This window comes from Rhipicephalus microplus, chromosome X (assembly GCF_043290135.1).
Source record: "Rhipicephalus microplus isolate Deutch F79 chromosome X, USDA_Rmic, whole genome shotgun sequence".
NCBI lineage: Eukaryota > Metazoa > Arthropoda > Arachnida > Ixodida > Ixodidae > Rhipicephalus > Rhipicephalus microplus.
Genome location: NC_134710.1, coordinates 139,966,466 through 139,988,130, shown reverse-complemented (window position 1 = coordinate 139,988,130; position 21,665 = coordinate 139,966,466). Strand labels below are relative to the sequence as shown.

The following is a 21,665-nucleotide window of genomic DNA, read 5'->3' as shown; positions in this document are numbered from 1 at the left end:
AGTCTGTTGTCCAGATGGCAGTATACGAGCGGCGTGATATTCGTGTCACCGTGACGGACTATTTGGGTGCCTACCACTGCACAACGGGAGTTGCACCCGCCGTTCTCCTGCACGGACGACTGCCACGAACTCGCTTAAGCATCGTTGGATTAACGAATTCTTCACTTCACGAAAATCCAGCTGAGTCGTGCGTCAGCGTGTCAAATAAAAACAAGCTTTTTCCAAACTTTATTTTACCCTGACTGCCGTCGTGGAGCCCAGACCAAAAACTTTGCCATCGGCGACTACGTTCGTATGAGAAAGTCGTCTGTTCACGGGAAAATATCCTCGCATTTTTCGGAACTGAAGAAAATTATTCAGCAACGAGGGCCAGCCTCTTTTTTTTTTTTGGTAGCCGGTCGCGAATGGAACTCTAGCAAATTTCAAGCAATACACCCAGACACCGCGGGGAAGCTGACAAGCAGTCAGCCTGGAATGCTAGATTCGAATCTGCCCTCATCTGACGAGCCCTTTCAAGGTAGTGCAACTGCGAGTGAACAACACGACGACTGTCCACCTACGCCACGGCAAGGGACAGCAGCCCAAATCAACGATGAATCAAGGTCAAAACCATCTTCACTGCAGAACAAAATGTCCAGCCAGCCGTCACGGAAGAACCGACGAGTGAAAAAAAAATATATCTTTATTGAAGCTCAGAAACTGTGTGCCACGCAAGCGATAGATTTTTTTTTATCAGCCGGGGAGAATAGGAAAGAAGATGAGGATGAGCACGTGGGGACATCAAATAAAGGAGGATGATGTTAAGGCATCGGATGAATCATTCCTGTGTGTTCTAAATACAACAGTTATCTTTGCCATTACGATAAAATGCGCAGATGCTACCACGGATAAGCATGTCTACGCGGTAGTTGGCCCAATACGATGCAGGGAAAGACCTGTCACGGGCAAACAGCTGTCATCGGAAGCTCGAGCGGGTGCCTGCGATGGCACAACAAGGCATCAAAAGATGCGCGCTATGGAAACCACAACAGCATTGCCGATAGTGCTGGGATGCTGACGCAAGTGCTTTCCCGATGCGTCCTCTCAAGGCCAGACATCGCGTCGCCAGACTGATATTAAAACAAATCAACAGCGACTCGCATAAACTCGGATGGAAAACCGAAAGCGGCTCGCTTTCCTCGAACGACACACGGGGCGCGCGATAAAAGAGAAGCACTTGCCGTTGAATGAGACCAGCTGCACAGGCAGTGAGTGCGCTGCGAAGACACGGCCGACAGGCGTGCTGTCCGGAGTGCTCGAGCCGGACTCTGGCGGCGACTCAGGCGTTCCGAAGCCACTTTGAGAGGCCGGAATGCTCAGGGGCTGGCCCGGGTGCAGGTTCAGCACGCTCGACAGGCTGCGCGCCCGAAGCCTTGCATCCGTGCTGCTGGAGGAGTGGTGGGCACCTGCGAGCAGGGAAGACAGTCCTCCACCTGCAGCGGCGTTCGCCGCCGTCGCTCCTGTCGTATCGCCGGAGCCCGCAGATACGCGCGGGTTAGACGTAGTCGTGCTCTGTTTGCCACCCATCCCGTCGGCAGATCGTCTATCGGAGCAGACCGCTGTTGATGCGCACTAGTGCAGGGAGGCAAAGACCAGCGCTCGCTTTTACGTGCATCGCGCGGCACGGACGCTTAGGGAATGCTTCTCGACTGCGCTAACGAAACGGCAGCGAGGTGGCAGGTTTAGCATTGGGAATGGGCGCCTCTTCTGATCCATTCTTCGCCACCGAAAGAAGCTGTTCGAACGAAAACTACGACATATCTCCCTCAGCTAGCCGCTGCCATGATAGCCTGCCGGAAGAACACTGATCCTATTGGTCATCAAGGCAGTCAGCTGATCGCCTCGAGGCACTGCAAACCTGGCACGTAACGTGCTTCACGTGCACATTTTAAAAGAAAAGAAAGTTGCAGCAATTAACTGCAGACACATAAATAAATAAGAAATTATTTTCATATTAACGCATAGTTATATTTTTTGTTTGTTAGTAGCATTACAGCTATGAACCACGGCATGACTGGCTGCCATAAACAAATCGTAGTATTTAGGAAACTCCATGATAGTAACAAGTTTGTGTGAGTACTGTTGCTACTTGCTGAACACTTGATGGTTTATTATTATTGATCATCATGGGTGTATCATGGTTTTATCAGTCGAAGTTGAATGCGAGCATTGTAAACATGAGTTGGGACAGTAAACATTGCTGAACACTAGGGTGCGCAGGGGTCATTGTGGCCAATGCGCCTGCTGGTGGGGCCGTGCTGCTCGTGTTCGGGGAAACACACCTTCCTCCGTGGGGGAAACTGCTGAGACGGTGACTGGAACTTTGGCTCCTCGGCTTCGCGCTGAGTATGTGCGATGGTGACAAGGTGGCTGTCCCTGTAAAGCTCGACAGACGCGCCGCCAGCGTTTTTACATTTTAGTACCTAGTTAAGGTGCGCGCAAATTGGACTCTCAACGAAATGTCAGCGTCTCAAGTAGTGCCCGAATACGACGTCAAGTTCATTACGACGGACTCATTGGAGGCACAGGGAGTCGGCAACGTGCAAGACGAAAGTTCAACTTCGTCCACATCCAATGGCCATAAAGGTAAATAGCACGCTCGTGGTTGCTCTGTCCTTAATATTTTTAAAAGCACGCGTCACTTATTTATTACTCAAAACTGTGTTCGCGAACAGTGAACATCAGCGTTTTTTTTTTTTATCCTGTTTTAGTGATATCGTAATACAAAGCTGAAGCTGCGGTTTGGTGGGCGTACTGCTGTGATGAGCCTTATCCATGGATGTTATTGCGATACAGTATGCAAACATTCAAGCGTGTTTTCACTTCTAATCGCCCTTCATTGCAATGACTCCCTCTAATATATTTCGATAGTTGTTATTATTAAGTAACGAAAACGACGCACTTTAGCGTTTGGCGTGTGTTTGCCAAGTTTCAGAGCGTTCAAATACCTGTGGCGCTCTTGTCATACGTCACGTTCGTATGTCGAGAAGCCGATTCGAAGTGTCATTGTTCTGTTCTTCTGTTAAGCGCATTGATTAGCCATGTTGGCAAAGAAGTCAGTGCTGTTCGACGTGCTTTCCCATTGTTGGTTATCAACATAGTCAAACTAAACTGATAAGGGACAGTCTTGGCTTCAAATGTGTTTGCAAACAGTGTGGATACCGGTGTCCTAAAAATTGTCATTTGGGTAATAGCAACTCGCAAGCATGGGACGCCTTCAGCCTATTCGACATGCGTGCTGCGAGAGAAGTTTTTTACAGTTGCAGAGATTGTCAAATTGTGAGCATAAATGAAGGGCACTGTGGTCCTTGCCTTAGTTCACCTAATACTAGTTCTGTGCTGCCTACTGATTGTGTGGTTTACAGTAGCAGCACAGCAAACACACCGCTAAGAGCCAGGGCTAGTGCTGATACAATGCTGTGTCCTGAATTTCCGATGGAGGCGGAAATGTTGTAGACCCGTGTGCTCAGATTTGGGTGCACGTTAAAGAACCCCATGTGGTCGAAGTTTCCGGAGCCCTCCACTACGGAGTCTCTTATAATCATATGGTGGTTTTGGGACGTTAAACTCCACAAATAAATCAATGCTGTGTCCTGAACAATCTCTCACTTCAGATGTCGCAGTATATACTCTGGCTGACTGTAACTGAAGCTGGCATATAAAAAGATACTCTGCTTAATTGTCGACCTGGGCCTGAACAACAGTACTGCTTTTACAGAAGTAGTGGATTGCACCAAAGGCTTCACGAAGCAGACTGAATGATGCCCAGGAAAGCAAAAGGGGCTTTCTTGTTATAAATGGAACATAGTTATTATGATGTGAAGCAAAGTGAACTGATGAGGATGAAAAATTGCCTTGGAATAAGGGAACACAATTTCTAGACATTTTCTTAATGTCTGAGATTAACCAAATATGCCAGCAGTATTCTCATAGATCTTTGAAACCTGTGCTAAGCTTCTAATCAAAGCATTATAAGTTTGGCTGTGTGTGAGCACAAAATGAGTGCACAGCTTTTGTGCACCGCTTACACATCTTTTAGATGTAGCTTATCCTGGTGTTGCAGTTTGCACTCTCACTGAGTCTATTTTTATAAGTCCAAGTATGGTCTCGGAAGGCAATACGAAAAAACGTAACATAGGTATTCCTTGTATTCGTTTTGTATCTCATAGCTTAAAAGAAAAAGTGGGGAATAGGTACGGCATTAATGTTGTACTTACATCTCCCAATAAGCTATATAGGTAAAATTTGTGGCACTAAGCAGAGAAAGAATGAATGAATAATAGACAAAAAGCGAACTGACATTCGTTTCGTATAACACATTCACTGTATGCTGTGCTGGTGGGGTGTATAAGGTTCCTTTTGGCTCTGGCCGCTTCTTTGCTGGACGTCCGGGGCGCTGTGTGAAACAGAGATTATTGAACATAACAGATGGCTAATCGTATGCTCAGCTTTTAGTCTGTCTTTACATTGTCGAGAGTGTAAGGGCATGCCAAAATTTCATGAAGGCGCAGTTTTGTACAGGCACAAGAATGAAGACACGCAATGAGTGTGAGTCAACTGTCGATTAACTTGCATAAAAAAAGAAGTCAAATGCCTTAACAGTTATCATTCATGCAGACCCTCTCGCATGCCAGATTCACACAGTCTCCTATTGCCTGGGCATGCGCAGATAATTTTTCGTGCATTTCTTCTTTTCCGCCATTGTGCGCTTTTGTAGTTGATAGTCTGTGTTTGTATTGTCTTGACTTCTTTCTTGCTACCTTGTTTCTCAGCTTTTTTTTAGAATGAATACTTGCCAACTAGCTCAACTCTGTTGTTCTAAGTAAAAACAACCTTCTGGCGGGGTGTACTGACCCCCCCAGCATTCGAAATATTCATCTGATATTGAGCTATTGTCGTGGCCATCACCCTTTCTGCTTCATTGGCTATATTTGTACGTGTTCTCCTGAGAGGGCTAGCCATGGCAGCTAATTTAGAACATTCTTTTCTTTTTTTTTGACAACTGGTATCGTGTAGCATGTTGAGACACTAACTGGCTTTCAAAGGTTGGGGATGTGTTCCCCACAGGCGGTAGAATTTTCCTCAATGCAGATTTTTTTCTCAGTATCTCATAATTACTGGGCTAACGGCTACTGAGGTGCCCCCTTTTGCTCTCGTGGGCTTTACCTATTGGCATCTTTAGAGATACTTTTAGAGAAACGCGCAACAAATTGCAACTGAAGGTCGTATTTCCGATTATTATTTTGGTTTCATCACAGTTAAGGCATAGCTTATTTTTATCAGTATTTAGTGTTTGTGTACTTTCAGTGTTGGGTGTAAAAGGTTTTTTAAAGCACTTTTTTTCCAAGAACTGCCATTCTATATGTAATACTAGAACATGTCGAAAATAGTTAAGAGGGGGAAAAAATATATAAAAAAACTTTAGTCCCAATAAAAGAGGTTTTTAGTAGCACTCTACATAGACAAAATATAGGTGAAGTTTCAAGTTTTCTTATGCAATATCAGTAAATAGGACAATGTTTGCATATATTTAGGTTAGCACAACTTCTAGATTTCTCAGGCTTTCATTCACCCTACTGCGTTTACAAGAAAACTGTTATATTTTTCACTAGTCTGTATTGTGTACATAGAATTAGCTAGTCTGACGAGTAGACATCTGACATTTTACAATGTTTCCTCCAGGTTCTTCCTGGATCTCTGCTGTTTTCCTCATCATCAATGCTGCTCTTGGAGCTGGTTTACTGAATTTCCCACATGCCTTTGACCAAGCTGGAGGAATAGCAGTGGCTCTCTCTGTGCAGGCAGTAAGAGTTTTATGACAAGCACTAGCTATATACACGCACACACATACTTTGGATACCATGCAAAGCTACTACTTTGAACAGGCATTAATAATATCTGTAGCATACTTTTTCACTAGCTATTACAAAGTTGCATAAAGCACGACTGTTTGAACAAACTATGTTTTTTAAAAAATCTTTAAAAATCTCTCTTTTTTTTTTTTAGCATCGATGATCAAAAGAATTTTCATTTCACATTCTAATTTAGCATTAGCAGAGTTCTTTGTGTCTATATTTCAGTTTGCAATTTGAACCTCTTTCAGGATTTTTCTTATTCTCATCCGCACTATGACCTTGGTCTCATTTCCAAATCATCTAGCTTGCTGAAGTCCGTTTTGTTGCCTCCACCTCAATTTAAGGTCGCAGGATCGAATCCCGGCCGCGGCGGCTGCATTTTTGATGTAGGCCAAAATGCAGTAAACCCGTGTGCTCAGATTTGCACGCACGTTGAAGAACAACAGGTGGTGAAAATTTCCGAAGCCCCCCACCAAGGCGTCTCTCATAATCATATGGTGGTTTTAGGATGTTAAAACCCACATATAAATCTACCTCAATTTGTGTACACTACATCTGCTGTAATGTATGTGTTACTTTGGCTATTAAACACTATTAATTTTTCGTGGTTGGTTCACATACTCCTCTCACTGGTTTCTACAGGGCCTTTTAAAAAAGAGCATAAAATATGCCTTCAGTTGAGGATAGGCCTCACAAATTTGTATAGAAAAGTTGTTGGATGCACTTTATAAGAGGTGTGCTAGCCACTCTGACTTTGCCACACTTTCACAGCCTTTCCTATTAACTTAGTAGGCTTGATTGTTGTATATTCCTGCACTGGGCTTTGAAGTTCATGTGGTATTTTGTGCCTTTGTGCGACCCTAATTTCTAATCATTGGTGAAATTTTGGTTTCATGGTGTAAAAACTAGTAGCATTTCTGTGTATCCAGGCTCATGTTAGGAACTCCCAAATGTGAAATTTTGAAAGTGATTCGTGCAACTTTTACTGTTTGAATTCTGATTGATTTGGAGAATTTGCCTCTCATTGTTGCATAGCTGGGGTGACAGCACTTCCGTAATAGTTTGTGTGAATAAAGAGCAATGTAAATTAGAGCTGCAGTTCTGCGGAAGAAGTTTTCTGCACTTTTGGGTCATCAACCTCTTATCTATTGCTTGTTCCTTCCATTCTTGGCAAATTTAAGGCCTGCCCACTTTGACATCGCCTATGCAACAAAACATTCACTACCGGAATGTGTACAAGATTTTGCACATGATGGCATCTTCGCCAAGATGGGCGAAAATTGATTGACAAATCTTTTATGATGGTTGCGATTGCCTAGTGAAAGATTGGTTGTTGACAGCCATGACATAGTGATGGTTCAACAAAATAATTATGGCATCCCTTTAACTTTTGTTATAAAGAAATTGTAACTGTAGTTGGGCAAGAAGTAACTTTCAGAGCATACATACCTAGCTGAGGCAGTTTTGTTGACATTTCTTTTGTTCTCTTTCTGCACCGCTCCTATTGATAAAAGAACAAGTTAGCTACGTTGCAGTGCAAAGTGCAATTACGTACTGCTCATGGTACCAAATAGCCCTCTCTATCTTAAACAAATTTGATATGTAGATTGCTACCTGCTCGCATTGTTTGCATTTAAGTGGAAGCTTTTCATGAGTCAAATGGGGGAATAGCAGGAAAATAACTCGTGAAAAAAGACATGGTGCTAAGCTTGCAGTATCCAATTTGGTGCAGGCAAGGCACGTATATTTGTTCACACCATAAGAGCAGTTTTTATATTTTTTTGATCAGTAAATTGGAATCAAGCTGCATGATATAGGAGGCTTTCTCTTGCTGACACTGTTCTGGTTTACGATGTAGTTTTGCTTCTCATGTTACCCCGCCGCGGTGGTCTAGTGGCTAAGGTACTCGGCTGCTGAGGTCGCGGGTTCGAATCCCGGCTGCGGCGGCTGCATTTCCGATGGAGGCAGAAATGTTGTAGGCCCGTGTGCTCAGATCTGGGTGCACGTTAAAGAACCCCAGGTGGTCGAAATCTCCGGAGCCCTCCACTACGGCGTCTCTCATAATCATATGCTGGTTTTGGGACGTTAAACCCCACATATCAATCAATCAATATCTCATGTTAAGATATTCTAGCTGCATTGTATCCCATGAGACATGAAGGGGTACTGACACAAAAATTTTGGCCTTGCGTTCTTTTTTTTTTTTTTCTGCAATGTGTTGCTGGAGAGCTCTGTCATAACACGGCACATTGTTTACTGCAGCGTGCGACAGGTAATTAGTTGCAGACTCCTCATTGCTGACCAATCTCAGTTGCGGTTTTCAGAGAGCCCCAAAAACAAGTCGCTGAGTAAAGCTATCACCACCTAGTGTGTGTAATTTTCAACCACGTCAGCACACATAACTGTGACACACTTCTGCGCAGTCCATATCAAGAAGTTTTTTCGAACAGGAAAGAGGGTCAGCAGTGTCGCCAAACACAAAACTTCCAACGCGTGCGCCGCTGTCACAAACTCTAGAGCAACTACCGAGTAATAGTCTGCTGGTGCAAACGTGACAAAAAAAAAAAAAAAAATGGCGGCTATGACGTCATGAAATGTTGCAGCATGGTCTCGCGAGGGAAGGAGGGGGTCAGCAAGGGTCAGCTTTCAGGGTGTCAATAACACGAGGTAGTTGATCGCTCACTCAAACTTCAAAACCAATTTTAAGTACCCTCCAAAGAGTATTCGCTGTTGATATTTTGCAGACGATATACGCATGTTTACGAGAATCGATACGGCAGGCTATTTTAGCTCGTGTTAATACCACTTTAAAATTGTAGATTAATCATTTGTGTTTTGGATGCAAGCAAAACGTAAATAATAATTGCTGAGACAGTTCTTACAAGATTGCATGTTAACATCCAGAAAGCATCTTGACAATTGCTTTTGAAAATATGTTACCGTTGAACTCCTTTATAAGAGACATGCATTGGGGAGCAATTGTTGTCTTTTATATGAGGAGTCTCTTATAAGCAGGGTATCACATATGAATTTTATAATCAATCATTTTTTTTCCTGTGTAGACGTACTGGTGTCTCTTATGAAGAAGTTTGACTGTATGAATTTAATTAAAATAATTACTCAATGGTTAAGAAAATCTGGCTCCAAATATGCCCCTTACTCAAGGTTTCTAATCTCTCTAAAATTAACAAATGCAAGAAATAATAGTATGTATGTATATTTGGCCATATAATATCAGTGAAAGTGATCTCCATGGTATGCAGAAAAGCTGTGGCTTTGCAGGTTTGTGCACAGGGCACCTTTGGTGTGTTTTTATATGTTTGCTTTCTTTTGGAAAGTAGTGTAGTAGGTATGGGAACTGTGTGTAACATAAATCATCGCCCATGTGGCAGGTGCTGCTTGTCTTTGTGGTGGGAGCCCTGCTTGTACTGGCTTACTGTGCCAGGCAGCATGATTGTGCCACATACCAAGAAGTGGTGCTGCGCGTGTGTGGGCCCCGTTTCTGGAGCTGTTGCTTGCTGGCTGTGGCACTGTACTGCTATGGCACATGTATCACCTTTCTAGTCATTGTGGGGGACTTCTCAGATCGCAGTGAGTACTTCTGCAGCTGCACTTCATAGCAACAATGATCTTCCAAAACTGGACAGTGAAGAATGAACACAATTTGATGGCATATTTTAGCTGATGATAAGTGATCTGTAGCAGGGTATGTTACTTTTTGAGTTAATAATGGCTAGTTCTTGAATCTCTCATAACCATATGGTGGTTTTGGGGTGTTAAACCACAAAATATTATTAATAATGGCTAATTTACTGGAGCAACAGGAGGCACACTGAACGAAGAAAGATATGCAGGAGGAGGGGACACATTTTTTTTTTCATAATGCTGCACTGGCCATCGGCAACTAGATGCATGACTGGCATCATTCGTGAAGTGCTACATTTTGGCAAAATGTACCTTTTTGCATAATTGCTAAAATAAACATATTCTGTACTAGAGTGTTTTATAATAAGTGCATTTGCTATTTTTAAGGAAACAGAATTTTAAGATTCTGTGGAATAAAGAACCACAGAGTGCCCATATAAGATGTCTCAATGCAGTACTCAGAAAAGTTGGTTGAGCTTTAGGAGAAATTCCTAATTAAGTGTTTATACAAGTATATTAATTACCTTTCTTGTGGCGAATGTGTACAGAATCATACTTGCAAAACAACTAGGAAAAATACATGCACTTGATGGATTCCTATTTCTGTCCTGCATTCAGAAGTGGCATACGGCTAGAAACTGGCTGGATTTCTTTAACTTTTTTTCTGGTTGTAGTCAAGTTTTTGATCGAGCTTTATAAATACATTTTCGTGTTTACTCGATGACATTAAGCTGTTCTCTGTACCATTTGATGTAATTGCCTTTTTCCTCTAGTGTTTCCGTGACACAGCTGTAAAAAAAATCTCGTGGCAGCTTCAGAACTTGTTCATATATAAAGATTACTTTGTTAGCATGTATTTCCTAGAGTGAATTTTTAGACAGGCTTTTAACTTCCTCTTATAGCATTCTTTGTAAACAGGAAATGAAATGAAATACCAAGGCATTAATTATGATAGAAAGTTAAAGTAATAAACTTTCTGCATGTAATGTCCCACCCTCATACTGTTCTTGTGCTATAAAATTTCATTGTTCCTGCTAAACCTTATTTTTATTGCAGTTCTTAAGTGAAAATGGGTGATATCTGTGTAAGTAACTCGCCCAATGGCACATCTAAAACATTCCTTCTACGTTGTCCTAATGCACTGTTATATAATGTAGGCATTATATTATAGAATTTGCAGGTTTTTATAAAGTTCATAGAATTTTTGGCAGTTGCATAAACATTTTCGCATGTCACTTTGCATGATTTCTTACAGTGCTCAGCTGTATAAATATTGAAACTTTTTCTTTTTCAGTTTTTGCATCTTTGTACGGGCCAAGCTACTGCATTCACTGGTTTATGCATCGGGACTTCATTATTGTCACGACATCAATTGTTCTCATCCTCCCAATGTGTTTTTCACGGAAGATAGATTTTCTCAAGTACCCCAGGTACTGGACTAAATGGAAGTGGCACTGATTCTTCTGAAACTCTTAAGATAGTCATTACTTCAGGCTGCTACTCATTGGTATTGTAACATTATTTGATAAGATGCATTGCATTTCTGGCCTATCTTACAACCTACCGTTGGACACTCTTCACTAACAGATTGCCTGCATACAAATTATTGCAAAGAGTGTTGCATAATATAGTAGTTTTCAGAGCTTCATTGAGGGAGTAGTGGGAGGTGAGCATGGAGTTAAAGATAATAGAGGCCTCTTTCAAGAAAGGTCTCTTGGTGCGTTATCCAAGCGGCAATGCTCAAAAATGCCCACAGAAATCCCATGCACATTTGTGCAAGTTATACTTTGTTTCTTTATCTTTAAACTTTCTTCAACCATCATTGCTTTGTTCAACTAGGTGTTCGCGTGAGACTGGCAAAAATGGTTGTTCGTATAAGGTTCAAAACAAGTTTAAACTGGAAATTAGAGGATAATTAAACAGAGAAAAAAAATGCCTCTGGTTCATTTAGTTTAACCTATGATATAGGTAACAATTGGGCGCGAGGTGTTGCGGAGTAGCTTTCTATCGGGTGCGCCATGCTTTACTATAGCAGCATCGAGACATGAATGTAAAGCAAATACAGTTGATTGTTTAAAACTTACAAGTCGCACAGTATACGATGACGACTCAACAAATTTGAGGTAGAAGGCCCGTGCTTTGAACCAATCATGGCTTGGCTTTAGTAAATCATCTGGTGCAGCAGCGACACTGCACATCCCAGAATGAGATGGTGGTAACTTGCAATGGTTTTCATTTACAATTGCTATGAGCTATGAACTGATGGTAGTGATATATTTTTATTGGAAAATTTGCATAATATTGCAGTCTTTGCAAATAACATCAAAGGGTCTGCATTTCCGATGGAGGCGGAAATGTTGTAGGCCCATGTGCTCAGATTTGGATGCACGTTAAAGAACCCCAGGTGGTCAAAATTTCCGGAGCCCTCCACTACGGCGTCTCTCATAATCAAATGGTGGTTTTGGGACGTTAAACTCCACAAATCAATCAATCAATCAACATCAAAGGGTTCCTTACTGCTTAAAGGTTTCTGCAGCACTTTTTCAAGTAATTATTGAATGGCTTCACTAAAGGAGTTTATTGCCTCTTGAATTGACTGCCGCAAAAAAGTTTTAGAATCCGTTTGGTACAAGCAAAGTTGAAGATTTTTCAAGCACTGTAATTGCTTTCTCTCGTCTCGAGGAATGCACTGAAAGCTAATAGGGGACGAAGGGCACGGAGAAAAGATGCTGCATCACATGGGTATCGTGACTGAGAGCTTTGCATTTTTTTCCCCTTCGGACGTGCGGCTTACTTTACTTTCGAAGGGGTTGCAAATGGGTACATGGTGGCCTCTCATGGCGGCTGCAGTTTCTATGCAACCCATGATGCTTAAACCAGCCAATGGCCATGATTTTTGGTATATGACTTGGTTATATGGATGTATGGCATCATTTGTAGAAAGAAGAGGGGACAACTTTTAGCTGACTTTGAGAATTAATTGCAAGTTCCAGTCATTAAGCTGTGCTATAATGTTTGGCTCACATGTTCTCGGGAGCCGCGACTACCGATTAGCAGTGTCATGTGACCATGTTGCAAAGTGTTACAAAGCCCTTTTAAGGGGGTATGGTAGGGTAAATCGTATGTGTCAGTTCTAGCGTAATATCTTAGAAATGGCTGCTAGTATTCCCATAAAATTTTGCGTACTCACAAAAAATGCCACTGAGTATCAAGTGAGCACCTTTTTTATGCCTAGGCTGCTTATCATTCCTATGGCCCACACCCAAATTTTAAAGAGGGTTCACTTATTCACTGTACCTTTTGTCTGCAACTACCAAAAGGAATGTAACCATTATCAGCCGTGTTGTTGCAGACTCGTAGGTTACATCTGAACTAAAAAAAATATTACATTTCTCATGAAGTTCTTGTAACAACAAAAAAATACTGTTTGTCCAATGCCACGGAGGGGGCATATTGTTGTGTAATTTTTTTACAGCTTCACTTTTTAGGAAATCGGCAAATTATTCAGTTCAGATTGTTTCTAACTTTCTGTAGCTCACGTATACTAAGTTTCATCAAAATTGATTTCATACTTTTTGAGAAAAGGTAATTTGAAGTTGAAAAATTTATAGAAAATGCAATTTGAGAAAAATGAAGTTTTACGTGTGTATACTGCTTACGCCAGAGGATGCGCAGCGTACTTCGATGCGGCATTTAAACCGCTTGGAGCGGCCGTTCGACATCGGGCTTCCACAGGTTTGTTTCTCAGAGTACAGTGTTTTTCTTTGTGTCAAAATTGCAAATTCGATATTTTAGGGACTTTACGCTACCATACCCTTTTAAGATCTCTGAGAACCAACAGTAATGCCATATTGAAGCAGTACAATAGTGTTGTAGATGTAGAGTTGAACTGGTGGTTATGTGGTTTGCTTGGGTTTTAATGATTCCTCTAAATAAGATAAAGAAATAACATATAGCAGTTATTTGCATAAGCCACACAACTAAATAAAGGAATGAGGGACAACCATGTATTCGTGGACAAACAAGCTCTTGTCATATTTTAGTGTTAAGGCATTAAGGATGCCAAAGTAAAATATGGTAAATGGTTCTGCCACTTGTGTACCGAATAATTGTTCTGCTTGCCTGTAATAGCGCACTATTACCCACCACAGTTATTGTGGGCTCCGCCGCAGTGGTCTAGTGGCTAAGGTACTTAGCTGCTGACCCGCAAGTTACGGGATCGAATTCCGGCTGCGGCGGCTGGATTTTTCATGGATGCGGAAATGTTGTAGGCCCGTGTGCACATATTTTGGTGCATCTTAAAGAACCCCAGGTGGTCGAAATTTTCGGAGCCCTCTACTACGGCGTCTCTTCATATGGTGGTTTTGGGACGTTGGTTTTGGTTAATCTCATTCAGTGCATTATGCGATGTCTTTATTGCAGTATGTTTGGTGTGCTTGCTGCCCTTTATTTGGTTCTGCTGGTCGTGGTGCAGTACTTTGTTGGAGAGTCGAAGTCGCCTGGCACCAGAAGCTCTCCCAACACTCTGGAAGATGTCTTGACTGCTGTTCCAGTTGTATGCTTTGGCTATCAGGCAAGCCAGTCCTTATCATGCTCTTTCTTGATGCCCTGGATTGGTGGTGGCTACATTTGTGTACCCAACATGATAGTCTGGTTTTGTTAACTTGTGGCAAAAATACAGCAGCACACATGGCTCATTGGATGAATTGAACCTTCCGCATAGTCAGTATGTCTTGACCTCACTGTGCTGCATGTGACTATCCGATCACTTTGGTGAAGGCACTACAATGTTTGACATGCCACGTTCCAGAACCACAAACTTGTTACTTTTTTTTTTCTAAATGAATACAAACTAAAACATATTGTGCACACATTTGAAGCCAATGATTTCACTCTTTTTATGTCAAAATAAAATGTGAGTGACTGTAGAACACTTCACTATTTGATGACATGCTAACTACAATTAATTATTGACTCATAAAACACATTGCTTTATTTCCTTTTTTTTAATGTAATATTGAGTGTCTTGGAATTGTTATTTTATGTCAGTTCGACTCATCCTTAAACAGCGCATCATAATTCGCACCTAGAAGGGTTATGCACTGTCACATTTAGAACTTCCTTGATGTAAGATGTCCTTTTTTTCTGTTTTTATTAGAACTGTACGAATAGCGAAATTTTGGGTGTGAAGTGAATTTTAATATTTAAGCGTGAGTGTGAATTGAAGAAAATATTCCTCGAATATTCCTAAAACACTTTTGAATACATCGAAGTGAAATTGCTGAAAAAAAAAAAAAAGTTGGAGAGGATGCCTAAGCATATTATTATGAGTTAGCAACATGAAAGTGTTTCTTTTGGCTAGGTTGATGAAGCACTGGTGGGGTGGTGTTTCATAGTTGTGTTATCAAGAAAGAGGCATTGCAGAAGCCTAGTTGTATTTATGTACGCACATTATTTCGTGGTTTCATATGGTGGTTTTGGGACGTTAGGCCCCACATATCAATCATTATTTGGTGCATCAAAAGTGTTGCTGACAACAATACACGTGAAAGGCAAAGTTGCTATTCCCTCAGCCTCTCCTCTTCTTTCAACTTGTGTGGAAGCCCAACTGATGTGGTGGATAATGTCGTGCTTCCTTTCAGTATGAAGTTCCAAATCTGCCGCATAGACTGAAATATATAAGAACACATGAAATTATGGATGCTAAAAATTTTTGGCGTGCGATTTTTCAGACTTATTGCCCAAATTTCTGGTGCATAACAGGATTACATGAGCCCCCACCTCTTCCGCATCAATCATCTCTGATGAAAGCAGCATTTTCTCAAGCCAATACATTTGCGACTTCAGCAGAGCTTGAAAGGGAGCTTTGCCACAATATTGTGGGGAGGGGTGAAGCATATTGAAAAATTTGAAGGGGCCACTGTCAATCGGACATTGATTGTATTTGTCTTCGGGGAAGTTCGAATAGTCAAAATTCCAGTGCAAATTGAATCAAATAGCAAAAAATATTCAAAATTTTGAATATTTGCACACCCCTACTTTTCATGCTTTGTGCGGTAGCAAGCTGTATTGCCAAGCGATTGAAGTGAGCCACATGGTCTGTGTTCTTGTAAGGTGATGCATTTTCTTCAGAAGAAATACCCCTGGAAATGTGAAACTGCAACAATGCAAAACAACAACTATAACAACAACAATAATAATAATAAAAGGGGCACCGGGGGGTCAACAGTGCAAAGCAGACCTGTGGCCTGATATAGCATACCAACACAGATCATCTGCATTTATTACCAAGGAATTTGTGCATCTGGTCGCTCAGCCAGGTGCATTATCTTTTAAGGGGAGATGTGGGTCTTAGAACAGTAAAAAATTATCAAAAAATCTATTTTTTGCAAAGCTTATTTTCGAGGCGTTTGTACTTCTGAGCACCTACTTTCAAATTGCTAACGCTAAATTCGGGCAGGAAACGCGATAAAATCTGCCTTCAATGCATTCCGGTTGCACTAAAATGCCCCCAAAAGGACGAAATTTGTTCGAACTTCCTGGGCACGCCATGTGCATTGCGGCGGACCGAGCACCACCATCTAGGGCTTGATTTGAAGCCGTTTTCTTTGTGCACCTTTTGCGCCATCTCAAAATGATGTTGCTCAAGCGGAATGGCTGCCGTCGCGGATTTTCTGAAGGTCGTTTCCAGATCACCGATTGGCTCTCGGGCCTTTATTGTCTCCCATTGGCTGGGATGACTGAAGTGTCTTCTTTTTTTTCTTTATGTTGCGTTCGCCGCCGTGGCTATCTGTTTGTGTGCATCTGCTCTTGCAATTGTGCATGTTTATCGACTCACGGTGTTTCCGCTTTGCACCGGTACTTTTTCACGGCGATCAAGATGCCTGGAGACTCTCGTCTGAAACCATCGAGGCGGCGAACTTTCGGAAGTCGTAAAAAACGGCCTTGGAACAAAGAGGCACCTGCCACAAGTGCCCTTTGGCAGCTAGTTGCAGTCGTGGCCGGACTCGTTGGATTCGCTAAAAACTTTAACAGCAGAGTTTCTGACGATGCCGAGGGACCACGTTCAGCAAGCGATACACTTCGGATTGATACTGCGTGATTGGAGCAGGCACAGCGAGTGGAGAAATCTGCGCGAACGAAGACCGTTCTGTCAGGAAAGTCGCCTACCCGAAAGTTCGACTCCTTGGAGTCGGCGCTTATAGCTTTTGCCATCTTATTTTCGGTAGCGCCTACACAGCCAATGAGCTCGGAGTTGACGCGAACACTGATGACACTGTCATCAGTGAACAGCGAAAACATGACGTGTAGCTGAAATTGAGGCAGACATCTTCGTGGGCAAGCGAAATGTCGTGCAAAAGAAAATACTTTTTTTGGGCCAACGTGTTGACCACTGAGCTGGCACCGGCCAAACAGATTTTTTTGTTGTGACAAACTGCTTTTTTCAGAGCCACTTAAACGATGCATTTACAAGATTGCAACGAGAATTTTGTACTAAAGCTATGACCCTCTGTGTCAGCAAAAAATACCTATAAAAAAAGGGATATTTTTGCGGGCATTCGTTTTTCTGAACGAATGCCCAATTTTCCGGCCATTTTCATGGTTCCTTGAGGGTCTGGAACACGGAAACTTATTACCAAGGACAGCATGCTGCCTAGCAGCTAGTTGTTTGAGCCTCATACCTTACAGCTTTTCCAGAACCCCTGAACTGCTTGTCATGGTGGGGTTTTGATAATGCTTTCCACATTGGGAAATTTTTTTAGAAATGATTTCGAGGGTGGAATAAGGCTTATTTTGTTTTGTTTTACAGGGGAATAGATGGGGAACATGTGTACGAAATTTGGGGTAAAAGTTCCTCATAGAAAGTTTTGCAGTGCATGTCGAAATTTTAAATGCGATTTTCTCAGCTTCAGATTTTTTGCCAACCTGACCAGCCTTACGGTACTTTTCATCATGTTTTTGTGAAGCAATGTTTTAAAATGCTATAGCATTTAACTTGTAAGAAATTGGACTGTGGAGCTATGCTATTTTTTTTGTGGCTAAGAGGGACATATGAAATGTTATGAACAATAATCTGACATAAATAAATTTTCGTATTATGGAGCATCAATGCAAATGAGAATTTTTATATGATGATGTATCTCAGTGACAATATAAGTAGCATAGCTCTACATGGAAGGTCCTTGGCTACAGCTGCATCCTAAACAGAACCTAAAAATATTGAGGGAAGGTGCCTTAATGACCCATAAGAAATTACACGGACTTCACTTATACTCTCACAATTTGATAACTAGTTGGTGTACATTAAAACTAGTTATATTTTTGAAAAATTGGAGGAAGAAATTCATATACACATCTATATTCATTATATTACCTCCAATATTAAAAATTTTTATTTCAAGACCAGCGTCTTCCCTTGAGGTGATATGTGGCCATGTGTGCCCCACTGAATGCCACTTGGTTCTCCAAGGCTGAACTTCAAAAATTCTTCCTGCCAGTTTTGATTAAATGTCCATGCAGTCATGGTTTTGATGAGAAATTACATTCTCCTAATTATTGCGTATTGCTTTATATTGCTTTAGCTCAGAAGAACACAACAGAGTAATACTAAATTGGTTTGATTAGCAAAGCACTATTTTGGTCCTGTGCTTGTGTTTTTCTAGAAAATGGTTCTTCTGAAGAAAATTAATGCCAGTTTTTCTTTCAAAGCTTTGCATCCAGGCAGTAGTGACATTGCTAATATCATAGACTCATAGTAGTATTTTTATATGTTTGGGAAATTTTTGGGGTGAACTTGTTCTCAAAACTCTTAGTTAGGTCTTTATTTAACTTAAGAGTTTAATCTAATCCTTGTTTACCTCCGAGTGATAAGTAACGAGACAGTTTCAAAATTGATGACTTGACAGGAAGGTAGTGCCGGAACGTACTTTAAAAGTGACATTGGTGCTCGTCCTTTGTTTTGGTTTTGTCTATTTTTACAAGCCTCTGTTCACAGTTACACTGACTTCCGGTCTACATTTCAGAACTGCAATTTACTAATTAAGCCAATGAATAAACTTTTTTCAGGTCTATATTGTGGCCATATATTTTTTATCAATAAACTGTTTGGATTATTATACGTCATTCCAGGTGCTCCGGAAGTATATCTGACGTGTGGGGGCGTCGTCTTTCGACCCACGTCTCATTATATATGTGTGCACGCACGCTCTCTCTCTACCTCAACAACAAAATGATGCTTTGAGAATAGAGTTATCACTAATGAGGATGCAGTCTCTGAGTAGCAATATGACACGACTTTCACATGAAATTATTTTCTGAAGTTTGTTTCGGCTGCTGGGAGAATAGAACTTCCTATTTAGTTCACTCCCAGCGTCTTTAGCCTGTATTATATAGTGTTTTGTGCCTCATTGGAGTCTGTCAACCAGATGACACTGATATTATCTCATGTAGCCACCATAACATGGTTATGTGAAACATAAACGCGAAATCTTAGCTGTATTAGCAAAAAAAAGGAAGTGTCGTGGTACTCTACCACGTAATTGAAGTGCACATTGAAGTCTATGTTCGTGATCCCCCTTCTCTCCTGAGGTAGTGAATAAAACATATGGGTATAAACTTTTTCTGGTGTAACTTCCCCACTTGGGTGTCATACGTAAAGCCTGTTAGGGACCTTAAAGGGACACTTGCGAGACGCATGATGTTGGGCTGAAATGAACAGGGGCGATAAAGAATTCGTGCAGCTTTCGTTGGAGGTGAAAAGATAACTTATTAGTGGATATATTTGTAAGGGCAAGATGGAATATTTGTTTCTCAATTTCTGTCACTCCACACCTGTCTCGCTGTTCGTGCCTCAATGAACGCCACAACTGACGTCTCTTCAAGCGGACTAATGGCCTACCCTTTCGTCTTTCTTGTGATGGGGTAGGACCTGTCCTAGGCTTACGCAATGTTGAACGCTTCTGCTTCTTTTTCTGTGATGTTTGCGAACCACCTCGATGGTATCGTTGAACTGCTAAAGCGTGACGTTATTGCTCTCATCAGCCACTGTGTTAACCATGCCTACATTTGACGACGTTGAAACGTTTTCTTGAGGCACGAGGAAGATTTCCAGCTTCTTACTGAGCCCGTTAGGGCTGTTGGAACCAACCTCATTCACGCAAGGATCGTCTTTCGACATCGTACGACCAGCCAAGGCGTCGCTCTCGACATGCTCTCTAATATCCTGAATGATGGTATCCTTCTCTAACTGCTCATTAGCTAAGTTATCCCTGTTTCCACTCATAACTAAAGTGAACCTGTTTGATGCAGGCAGTAGTAACGCTCACTCAAGTTCATTATCGAGAGATTCTTTCTCTGGCTGACCGATCTCTTCGTCTAGCGCTTTATGACGCACCTCAATGTCCAGTGCTTTGCGACGTGCCTCGCTTTTTGACTCTGGTCTGAGTCTTTCTTTTTGCTCACAGAAGTTCCAAACCTCCTGTTTAGCTCTGCTTTAACAGCTTGTAGTTGTTCGCGTTCTGCTCACTGAGTAGTGCAACAACATTTGCTGCCTCACAGAGCAGAACCGTGAGTAGCATCTGAGACCAGGTGTCTTGCTCACACGACAGTTGCATACACTTTTTGTTGTACAGGCCCATATTCCATGATACCACATATGGCTGCATGTACCTAGACGTCTCGAACTCTGCCTCCTTGTCGAGAAGGGGTCCTCGCTGAGGTACCAACCTCTTACTCAACTCCATATCTTGTACGCAAAACTCGATCTCGAGCTTTCGTCTTTCATTTTCTCCGTTTACTTCTACCTGAGCTGCTTTTAACTGTCTTTCAATGATCAGGTCCCATGCTTCACTTAGTTCCGCATCATCAGCCCCCAAATCGTTAATCATCTGTATGATTATGGGTTTTCGTGCCAAACCCTTCATATCGATCCCCAATTCCTCACACAACAGCAACTAGCCTAGCTTCTGCAGTTCCCGTCAGTCCATGATTGTACTGAGTGCTCGCTACTTCTAAAGATAACTTCCCGAAACAACGAAACTGAGTCTTTTGGCAAAAGTAACTACTAGTTCTAAAATTTACCCTCTTTTAGAACCTGGTTCACTCAAAGGAAAAGCCAAGCACTTACCCATACATGATCCATGTCTCGAGACAGCTGCTTCTGGGGGGCCGACTGTTGTTGTCACTTGTAGCTTCAAATCCCAGCGCTGATCACCAGTTGTTGTGGACCGAGGTTTCACCGACGCGTCCCCCGTTGACGTGGGTAGCCGAGACGTCAAAGTTGCGTTCGACCCGAACTTCTGTGGTAGCGTGGCGCAGCTTCAGGTGGAGGAAACGATGCTGACAAGTTGGGGAATGAAAAACAAACAGGCTGACCGGCACTATTTACAACTATTTAGAGCATATAGGTTCGGACTTCAGCAAACCACGAGCGTGTTGGGTAAACCATTAAACCATAGTTCAGAGCCACGTCTAGCACTTTGCAGCGTCGTTTTTTAGCCCTGTCAGGCTCCTCTTCCTTGATTAAAACACCAATCACACACAAGACAACGCCCACTAGGGCATCAGTCAATAAACCACGGTCGCCGAATAGTAATTACACCTCCTGTTGCAACGCTCCTCTGGTCAGTTTCATTGAAGAGAGGGGAGGTGGGTTCCTTCCCGGAACAAGTTGGCGGTTGGGTTTCTGCTGCCGTCTTTCCCTGGAAATGCAGCAAAGGATTAGCGACCTTTAATCACTTAGACAAGTGTGCCTATGTAAATTGATTGAACGTTGAACTGATGGATTGATTTGATTGATATGTGGGATTTAACGTCTCAAGACCACCATATGATTATAAGAGGCGCCGTAGTGGAGGACTCCAGAAATTTCGACCACCTGAGGTTCTTTAACATGCAGCCAAATCTGAGTACACAGGCCTACAGCGTTTTCACTTCATCGAAAATGCAGCCGCCACAGCCGGGTTTCGATCCCACGACCTGCGGGTCAGCAACCGAGTACCTTAGCCACTAGACCACCGCAGCCGGGTGAGTGGACGTTAAACTAAATAAAGCTAAATTTTCTTCCTCTGTGTGCATCATGAAAAGCCTGTGCATGCTCCAAACACAGAGGTAGTTGCTCTAAAAACA

General features: G+C 42.2%; 2 protein-coding genes across 2 annotated transcripts in view; one reads left to right on the top strand and one right to left on the bottom strand.

Moving 5' to 3' along the window:
* Positions 1–1,875, bottom strand: part of LOC119176556 (E3 ubiquitin-protein ligase ZNRF1) — a 30,417-nt gene extending 28,542 nt beyond the window's left edge. Inside the window, exon 1 of the mRNA XM_037427905.2 lies at positions 1,221–1,875. Coding sequence (XP_037283802.1) covers positions 1,221–1,566 — 346 coding nt within the window. The 5' untranslated portion in view covers positions 1,567–1,875. The remainder of the gene's footprint in view (positions 1–1,220) is intronic.
* A 354-nt stretch (positions 1,876–2,229) lies between these two features.
* The window catches only part of LOC119176555 (sodium-coupled neutral amino acid transporter 7), a 40,756-nt gene continuing 21,320 nt past the window's right edge, over positions 2,230–21,665 (top strand). The window contains exons 1-5 of the mRNA XM_037427904.2: positions 2,230–2,625; positions 5,722–5,843; positions 9,287–9,485; positions 10,834–10,969; positions 13,962–14,112. Coding sequence (XP_037283801.2) covers positions 2,499–2,625; positions 5,722–5,843; positions 9,287–9,485; positions 10,834–10,969; positions 13,962–14,112 — 735 coding nt within the window. The 5' untranslated portion in view covers positions 2,230–2,498. The remainder of the gene's footprint in view (positions 2,626–5,721; positions 5,844–9,286; positions 9,486–10,833; positions 10,970–13,961; positions 14,113–21,665) is intronic.